Below are 9729 nucleotides of genomic sequence, written 5' to 3' on the forward strand. Positions count from 1 at the left end.
ATAAAAAATTTGCCCCAAAGCAACAACTAAATTCGCAGGAGATCGATAAATCAAGAAATATCAAACAACATTTAATAAAATGATAAACAATAGCCGAGTTAACTATGTAAACTCAAGAAATCCAACAAAACATGAAGAGCAACGACAGCCTATTTAAGAAAATTACAAACAATAACTGAACTTGTTTTTCCTTTTAATTCCAATAATAGAGGTCGAGTTGGTATAGTACGAGAACTCACGAAGACAAATGTGTCATTTGGATTTGAAGATGAGTTGAGGTGAGTTGTAAATAGTAGTGAGATGAGTTGTGAATAGTAATGAGATTTGTGAATTAAAGTTTATGAATAATAATAAATAGTAGTGAGATGAGTTGAGATGAGTTGCGAATACAAACCGAGCTAAAGGCTTGTGTATGAGAGCTTGGAGATAAGCTCGGGGATGTCGAAGCCACGAGGAGTAGAGTCGATGATGTCGAAAGCGAAGGAGAAGAGAGAAAACAAAGGAAGATGGATACAATGTTCAAATATGATGAGAAATACATAGAGGATGAATTAAGGTTTAAAGATAATGGATAAGAAAATAGCGTCGTTTTATCATTTACATAAAAGAAAAAATGCAAAACATTACTATATGGGGCTCAACCGCGAGTCTGAGGTGGGAAAAACAAAATCTCAATTGTTAGGCCACGCAACAACGTACAACTGATATCACAATATTTAACATATTAAGTATAAATATCAGAGTCGAAGTTTAAAAGTTGAAGCCTACATCGGCTTCGATTACGACTCTGAACTTTGATTCTTTCAACTTTGTCAGAGTCGAAGTCGATAATGGTTTTGCCCACTCCTACATCTCATTCTCCAAGCATCTAAATCTAATAGTGACGTTTCTATCTTTAAAATTGGTTGTTGTTATTGGTGAGAGGGATACTATAAATATAAAGAGATTATACAAAAGTAAATTTACAAATTGATATAGTTTCATGTAATTCGTTAGGGTTATATTTGGTAAGTTAAGACTACTTCACCACTATTCATAAAATGTTCATTACTATTCACAAATTGTTCACTATTTTTTCAATATTATTCACAGATTATCTGATATTGCTTTAGCATCCAAACGAATCCTAAATTTACTTAATGATAAAAGTAACTTTATAATCTCACGTATAACACCAAGTCATATTATTTTATAAATTTACTTTTATATAATTCTATTATGTATATAATATTTATCTTTTTTGGTACTAATTTTGTTTGAGCTTATTGCTGTTCAAAAGCTTTTATCTTGAGCTGCCATCTAACACACACGGTATGGTTATATCAGTTATTTCACATTAGTCAAAAAGTTAAAAACTAGTGTGAGATTTTAGAGTTAGAAGTTCATAGTTGGTTACAAGTTAATGCATTTTTCAAAATGGAAATAATATTATTGTTGACATATGGTACTTTCCTTTGATGATGTTTTTGTTTGTTGCTGCAGGCCATTTTGGTTTGTTTGAACAGTGACATAAGATTAAATGAAATGAAATTATTTTAGATAAATTGAATAAAATATTATTATAATATATATTTTTTATTATTATTTTAAGATTTGAATGTGTGAAAATTTAAAAAAGTTATAACGATGAGATGAGATAGGTTGAGAGCATTTCTATATCCAAACTGACTTGAGGATGTGTTTGGAAGATAAAATTACCTCATTTAATCTCAAACTAATAATTTTTGAGATTCATTATTTTTTCAATTTTTTATAAAAAGTTAAAATTTATATAAACCTATTCAATACATTCAAACGCATATTTCAACTCATTTATATTAAAATATATTTCAATAAAATTTATAAAATATTATTATTTATAAATCAATTTAAATCATCTAAAATCACCTTAATATAGAGTTGTAGCCAAGTAAAACTAAGCCAATCAAATGTATTACGTACGTCTAGCATTAGTTTTTTATTTATTTAATCCGGCTAAACCGACCAAATACAAAGATAAATTCCGTTTGGATGGTAAGATGAGATAATTTTAGATGAAAATTAAAAATTAAATAAAATATTATTATAATATTTATTATTATTATTATTGTTTTAGTGTTTAAAAAATTTGAATTATTATTATATTTTTTATAAAAATTTTAAAAAATTATAATAATTAAATAATATGAGATAAAACGTTTCAGTATCAAAGGAGGCAAAGATGGCTACGATGGACTCACTTCTTTATCCGAATCAAACGGCCCAAAAGACATCATTTGGACATGACACAAACGATTCAATTACTCTCTGATTACTGTAACTGCAGTATACTGTATACCAATCGGCGAGCATCCATTTTTATAATTTTATTTTAAATAAATATAGATAGAAATCTTTATTATGAATAATTATTTTATATATATAATATAATATCATCTAGATCATATATTTTTTAAATCTAAAATAAAAAAATAAAAAATTAAAAGTAATCATGTATATAATCATGTATATATTATTACAATAACTTTTCTCTCACGTTACTCTTTTATTTTTGCATACTGTATACAACCAATCGACGAGCCCTTTATTTTTGTATTTTTTTGTTTTAACAGCATAACGCCCCCCCGAAAACTCAAAGCAGATTCCGAAACGATCAAAAAAGGGGGGTCTCTCAAATTTTCACGGATTATCGACGCTCACCTGCAACATGGGTTCTCTCTCTCCAGACTACAGTTTCTCTCTGTAGAATTTCTCTGGTCTCTGTCTGCACGTAGCTTCCTCCACTCACTCTCACAGCAGTATTATACTTCTGTTTTCTTTTTCACCGTTACTGTGAAATATATCTCGGTAGAAAGACTCAAGAGCTCCGTCTTTAGCCCTACGGTGGAGGTTTTCGCAGGGAGACCTAGTACATTATCGTTTTCATCGGTGGTAGCTTCGCGATTAGCGAGATTCCTCTTCTTTTCGTTTCAGAGGGGTAAGTTTTCTCCGAACGATGTCAATTTCTTGACCATATCTTGTTAATATGGTTTTTTTTGGGTTTAATGTTTAGAGATATATTAAATAAAGAGGGTCGTTATGGGGTTATTTGATTTGTATGAAAATCTATCATGCTCTGTATGGTTACCGAGAAAAGGTAGCAAAAGGAACGGGAGAAAAATTTTCATTTTCTTAATAATTTTTTGTTTCACTATTTGGGGCCAAGAAAGTATGTTGGACTATAGGACTGACTTGAAAGTAAAGGTGTCCAATTCTATGGAATCCAAACAACACGAGACATAGGGTTTCAGATTTTTTCTTCAAAACTGTTTTCACAAGTTTTCTCAGCAACCAAACAGAGGTAGGTTTCTTTTAGATTGTATTTCTTATGTGCTAAAGATCTTGGTCTGATAGTTGTAGGCCAAAAGCTTGTCTCCGCTTGATTGTAGCATGTATGAGAACAAAGTTAATATCTCAACATTATGAGATCATCCCAGCACCTCAGGTCATCGATTTATTAAATCGGACCTTCTTATTATTATTTTGGTCATAGCCTTCTGTGAGCAAATCCTTATGGAAGTCACATGGTACTTAGTGTAAATTCGTGAATGTTAGTTATTGTCATTTTGTAATTAGTGGTTGCGTCTTAACTTACCTTTTTTGGCACTTATTTCCTTGTTGTTGTGTACTCATAAAAAAAATTTCTTATTTGTGTTCCTGCACAGGTTGAAGCTTCAACTTTGCACAAAGCCGATTACAGAGAAATGGTACTGTTTATTATTCATTCTAGCTTTGTCTATTGATATATTGTTTTGTAATTTTCTGCTTTTCATAATAATTCTTCAGTTTGAATCAAACAAAAAAATTTTGCTTGACTGACCAGTACATATTAAATAAAACCTTTTTTTATTGATATATTTATATATTGGCCATGATTTGATTTCTGTATGGTGTGCATGTCATTTTTTTGGATAAGTTAATGGTGTGCATGTCGGTGTTGATGTGTTTACTTGAGCAGAATGGGGATGCTTCTGGTATAGGGGGTGAAAATTTTGACTGGAACACTGATGACGAGCTGGAAGTTAATGACTTCTCTTTATCTACTTGTTCAAGTTTGACACCTCCAAATGGAGAAGCTGTTGTGGGCTGTGGGGAGGTAAAACTTTTTTAGCTGCCTGTACTAAATTTTTTTGTCTTGATCTCCATGCAATGATTTTGTTTCTGCATGTCTAGATTTGCCCTAAAATGTACTTCTCCAAAAAAAAAAAAAAAAAAGATTAGCCCTGATATGCATATTGTTATTTAAATAAAATCATTCCCTGAAATGCATATTGTTTGTTAAATAACTATTTACCCCCTTATATGGCTCAAGGCACGCTCAACTGCTGGTTGTTCCAACTCCAAGTTGATTGATCATTTCATCGGGATGGGATTCTCTAGAAAGATGGTTTCCAAAGCAATTCTGGAAAATGGTATAAGCTTAATCTTACTTAAATTGAGAATATGTTTTTAGCTTATTAGCATTGCAAGTAACCCTTCTGTTAATCTTCAGGGGAGGAAAATACAGATTCAATTCTAGAAACCCTCCTTACATACTCGGTGAGCTAATACCTGCCCAACTCTCAGATTCTGTTTTTGCTACTTTTGTATTGGCTGCTTAAGCCAAATTGTATCAAATAAATCATTCTTACTATCCCTCTGTTTGTTTCTTCCTTTTTTTGAGGGAGGGAGGTATCAAACAATTCTTTTGCTGACCTTTCTGTTTGCTCATGTGTTGGCTAGACCAACAATTATTTTTTATGGCGTACTCTTTTTCATTTTATGATGTTGTTGGCTTCAATTTTCACAACTTTAACCGTTCAAAAAAAATTTTCACAACTTTTATTTGTCTGACCTTGAGACTGGTCTCAATTTCTGCAGGCTATCGAAAGCTCTCCTCGAGGACAGCATGATGTTGATTCTGATAATTCCTCTTTAGACAGTGGAGGGAGTTTTCTGGATGACTTCTCAGATATTGATAGTTCTTCTGACACTGAGGTAGGTGGCATTTTATTTTTTGCTAAGCTATGGACTCTATAATAAGTACATTCATCTAATATGCTCTTCTGCAAATATGTGACTGCTAGCATATTTTTATTTTGCATGGGCTTCCTGGTAGCTCCTTTTTTCCAAAGATTACAATTACATGGGGCATGTTGGCCTTTGATTGACAATTTATTTTTCTTGCTCGTTATGTGTATAAATCAGCTCGTACATTACTTTTTTTAAAAAATGTGTATAAATCAGCTCATACATTGATCTGTCTGGCAGGAAATCATGATTCCTGAGTCTGATGTGGATGGTAAATTGTTGTCCTTAGTTAAGATGGGGTACACGGTGGATGAGGCTTCAATAGCAATAGAGAGATGTGGTGCGAATTTCAGCATTATGTGAATTTTGTACTGTTTTATCTTTGTTTTAGTCAATTTTCTTTTGATGTCTTTTGCTTCATCCATATTTCATGCGACAATGCATTGGTAAGTGTGAATTTAAAATTTTCATTTTGCTTCATCCAATGTAACTTTAATACACACACGCACGCATACTGGTCACCAAATGTTTCACTTTCTGTGGAACATTTTTAGGGGTTTAACTCTTCTAGTATAATTTCTCATGAGAAAGCTCTATGTAATACTTATGAGATGACTTGTGACTGCTGAGTTAAGTTTCATTTGAATGGAGTGCTATTTTAGGGCTCGTTTGGACACAAAATTCTCAAAAACTTGTCAAAAAAAAAAAAAAATTATCAAAAAGAAAAAAAACTTATAAAAAAAAAAATTCTCAAAACTTCTCATAGTTTTATTCCCAAACATCACTCAAACACTTTTCAATTTCAAATCTTCACCCATTTCATCTAATCATTACCTGCTCATTATCCAAACACAAAAACCAATACAACTTTTACAAATTTCAAGACGTTAAACACATGTAGAGTATTTGAATGCATGAGCCTTACTAAAAATTGAGGCAAATGCTAGAATCTCAACTCCAGATCACTATTGGCGACGCAATACAACTTTTATAAACTTCAAAACAAAAAATTATATTAAAAAATTATATTCAAACAATTTTTTAACTTGATAATATTTTTATTCTACTTTTTTCTCTCATTTCCCAAAACCGAATAAAACATCTTAGGTCAAACCATTTCACTACGATTCACAGAATTATGAGATACTCCAAGTGTCTAAACGAGCCCTAGTTGAAAATACTGCCTCTTGACAGTTGTTTTGACAACCTTTTCTTGCTTGCTTCTTTATCCTACTAATTCCATTTTGGTCTTTTTTATTTTTTTAATGGAACATTTAAGAGTAATAGAACAACTTTAAAAACCAAATGGGGTGCGGTAGTAACTTATGGTTCAGGAGATTCATGTAGCCACGTAATAATTTGTGTTAAACTATAGTGAGCTACCCGTGTAGTCACTTGTGTTGAACCACATCAGGGAGACTCATGTGGTAACTTGCAATGAATTTTAGTCATTTTGTCTTCTACCATATCGACTTACCTACCACAAAATTTCTATTAAGGCTTTATGGTGTGGGTCTTTCATACCAGTGAATCATGGAGCAAAAATACTTAGTTTGTCTAGCCTTTTAGATTTCTTCCATAATTGGTAACCTAACGTACTGGGGATGACTTGGTGGAGTTAGATAGCCACACCCTTCTTATAAGCCCTCTATTATCTAGGTAGAATCCAAGTTGGGTTGGTGACATTTTGTATCTGGTGCTGTTAACTACAATAATCATTTATAAGTAAATACTTAAAGAAGCCCCTGGTCTGCTTCAACTGGTAATTTTCTTAGTAGACAATATGAATGTTCTTCAATCTCTTGTCAATGTAGCAAAATGTATATCACTGTCTCTTTCCTCGGCTTACTATGCCCTCCAAACACTTCAGGTCAGAACTCCTCACTTGTGGAGTTGACAGATTTTATCTGTGCTGCTCAAATGGCTAAGGTGGCTGATGCACATTTTCCAGAACTCCCCCTTGAAGTCAAGGTACTCCATTTTGCCTCTTTAAGCGGATATAAACTCATCCACCAAAGAGAAAGGTGAAATGAAGCTTTGCTAATATTCTTATTTGTTTTCCCCTTGTAAATGATCCATAATTTATCTATGATGTTGTTTATACTACTTTGAATAATATTTGTCAAAGGTGATTAGTTTTATCTATTTTGACAGCCGAAGCTTAAGCATTGTGATTTTTCTAAGCATAAGAAAAGGAAACTTTCTGATTATGCGGTGTGGAAAAAGAAAAACCGGAACGGTGTTCATGATGATGATGATGAGACCATTCATCTCCCAAATCCAATGACTGGATTTGGTGCACCTGGTGAACCATGCCAAACAATTTCTAGAACACTTCCAGAGGCAGCTGTTGGGCCTCCCTTTTTCTATTATGAGAATGTGGCTCTTGCTCCTAAAGGGGTTTGGACCACCATTTCACGGTTCCTATATGACGTCGAACCGGAATTTGTTGACTCAAAATACTTCTGTGCTGCTGCTAGGAAAAGGGGCTATGTTCACAATCTTCCAATAGAAAACAGATTTCCTCTTCTTCCGCTTCCACCACGGACCATTCATGAGGCATTACCCTTAACAAGGAAATGGTGGCCTTCATGGGATCAGAGGACAAAGTTGAATTGCATACAAACTTGCATTGGTAGTGCAAAGCTGACAGAGAGGATTCGCAAGGCACTTGAGGATTATGATGGTGAACCACCTCTGAGAGTTCAGAAGTATGTACTTGATGAATGTCGAAAATGGAATCTAGTCTGGGTTGGGAGGAACAAGGTTGCCCCACTTGAGCCTGATGAAGTAGAAATGCTTTTGGGTTTCCCAAGGAACCACACAAGGGGAGGTGGAATAAGTCGAACTGATAGGTATAAATCACTTGGTAACTCATTCCAGGTATGAATCCGTATATAGGATGAGTCAGTAATATAATATGTGAATTACTCATTTGGAAATGTTGCAAGCTATTTAGATAGTTGCAAAATGCATGCTATTTCATTATAATTCATTTTTTTCTTCTCTAATTTTCCCTAGAGATTCCAAAATTTTAAATCATTCCCATTTGAGGATATCACTGGGAATTCTATTTGTCAACTAGCTTGTTGGCTGGGTTGATTTCAGGTTGACACAGTAGCATACCATCTATCGGTCTTGAAAGACATGTTCCCTGGTGGCATCAATCTTCTCTCTCTTTTCTCTGGGATTGGTGGTGCGGAAGTAGCCCTGCATCGGCTTGGTATCCGTCTAAAGAATGTTGTGTCGGTTGAGATTTCAGAAGTAAATAGAAATATCCTCAGGTGTTGGTGGGAGCAAACAAACCAGAAAGGGAATTTGATTGACCTTGCAGACGTGCAGCAGTTAAATGGTGACCGGTTGGAGCAGATGATGAGCTCATTTGGTGGATTTGATCTTGTAGTTGGTGGCAGCCCTTGTAATAATCTTGCTGGTAGCAACAGGCATCATCGAGATGGACTTGAGGGTAAAGAATCTGCACTCTTCTACGATTACTTTCGTATTCTGGACTTGGTCAAATGTATCATGACAAAAGCACAATGATTCCATGTAAAGGAGCCTTTATTCCTGGTACTTTTGGTTAATTTCACTTTCTTGGATATATTTCCTTTTTTTTTTTTTTTCCTGAATTAAGCATTGAAACAATAACTTACGAGATTCTTTTTAAGCTTCTGCTTAAACGGAAAACAATTGTTGGCAAAGGAAGGTAAAGTTATTGACTGACATTCTTCTTTATGTTTGTGACTTTGGTCTGCTATTCATTATGTTGGAGCAGTCTCTTTAATAAGGCGAATAATACTACATTCTGCCCCACCCCCCCAAAAAAAAAACCAAAACCAAAAAAAATAAAAAGGGTCACTTTAGAAAACCTTATTGGATATTTTGTTTTGGGGGCAAGGAGTAGGGTCGGTTCAAGGTGTAGCTTTGCTCCTACTCAGGAAAAACATGGCTGTGGAGTTCCTGTGGATTTTTTATGGTATACTCTTTATTCTGGATGAAGAAGGATGGCCTTTATTATTATGACCTGCTGGATGTTTGCTGCTATCATCCTCCATGCTGCTATATCTTTGAGGGTCTGGAGGAACTACTTTCTGGGGTCGAAGTTTGTTGCGAAGAAGGGCAATATGGCTGTAAGCCACTCTCTCTTTTCTGTTCTCTTGGTTACATGTCTCATGGCTCTTTATATATTAGATAGATGTAATATTTACGAGTGGCTCTGTTCTTGGTCATGTTTAATGTTGAGCTGTAGCCTGTGCTGGTCAGGGACTTGGGCAGGGTTGATTGGATGACAGATTTCTTTCTTAGTCCACGTTGAAGTGTAGAGCTTGTGAAGGAAGTGTTTTGTTTTGTGTGTGTGTGTGTGTGTGTTTCTGTTTACTTTAATATCAGGAAAAGAAAGGAAAATGAATTTCCTAATATTTTGCTTTTTAATTATTGTATCAAATTTAAATTATAGTTGGATGTAAATTTACTCGGTTGGTTTTTTTTAGTTAATACAATAGGGTGGGCGGATTTGTGGGTTTCGGCCTGGACTGGATTGGATAAATATGAACAGTCCTGCGAAGAAAAATAAATCACAATATAGTGAATAAGATTAATTTTATTTGTTTTGAGATCATCCGATCAAAGTAATTTGTTTTGAGATGAGACCCAAAAGGAGGAACTACAAAGTCTAGTCCCATGTGATGTCACTATACATAT

General features: G+C 34.1%; 1 protein-coding gene across 4 annotated transcripts; it reads left to right on the forward strand.

Annotated features, from left to right (window-relative positions):
- Positions 1 to 2546: 2546 nt before the first annotated feature.
- Positions 2547 to 9417, forward strand: LOC121249943 (DNA (cytosine-5)-methyltransferase DRM2). Of its 4 annotated transcripts, none has more exons than XM_041148815.1 (11): positions 2547 to 2956; positions 3684 to 3725; positions 3977 to 4114; positions 4331 to 4430; positions 4511 to 4557; positions 4879 to 4995; positions 5269 to 5368; positions 6899 to 6999; positions 7183 to 7911; positions 8137 to 8494; positions 8804 to 9417. In XM_041148815.1, the coding sequence occupies exons 2-11, from the start codon at positions 3723 to 3725 to the stop codon at positions 8875 to 8877; spliced, it is 1767 nt and encodes a 588-aa protein (XP_041004749.1). In that variant the 5' UTR covers positions 2547 to 2956; positions 3684 to 3722; the 3' UTR covers positions 8878 to 9417. The 4 variants fall into 4 exon arrangements, with proteins under 4 accessions (XP_041004749.1, XP_041004747.1, XP_041004750.1 ...); XM_041148813.1 differs by having other exon boundaries at positions 2566 to 2956; positions 8967 to 9417; XM_041148816.1 differs by having other exon boundaries at positions 2566 to 2956; positions 3999 to 4114; positions 8967 to 9417.
- The last annotated feature ends 312 nt before the right edge of the window (positions 9418 to 9729 follow it).

Source organism: Juglans microcarpa x Juglans regia, chromosome 2D, assembly GCF_004785595.1.
Source record: "Juglans microcarpa x Juglans regia isolate MS1-56 chromosome 2D, Jm3101_v1.0, whole genome shotgun sequence".
Taxonomy (NCBI): Eukaryota; Viridiplantae; Streptophyta; class Magnoliopsida; order Fagales; family Juglandaceae; genus Juglans; species Juglans microcarpa x Juglans regia.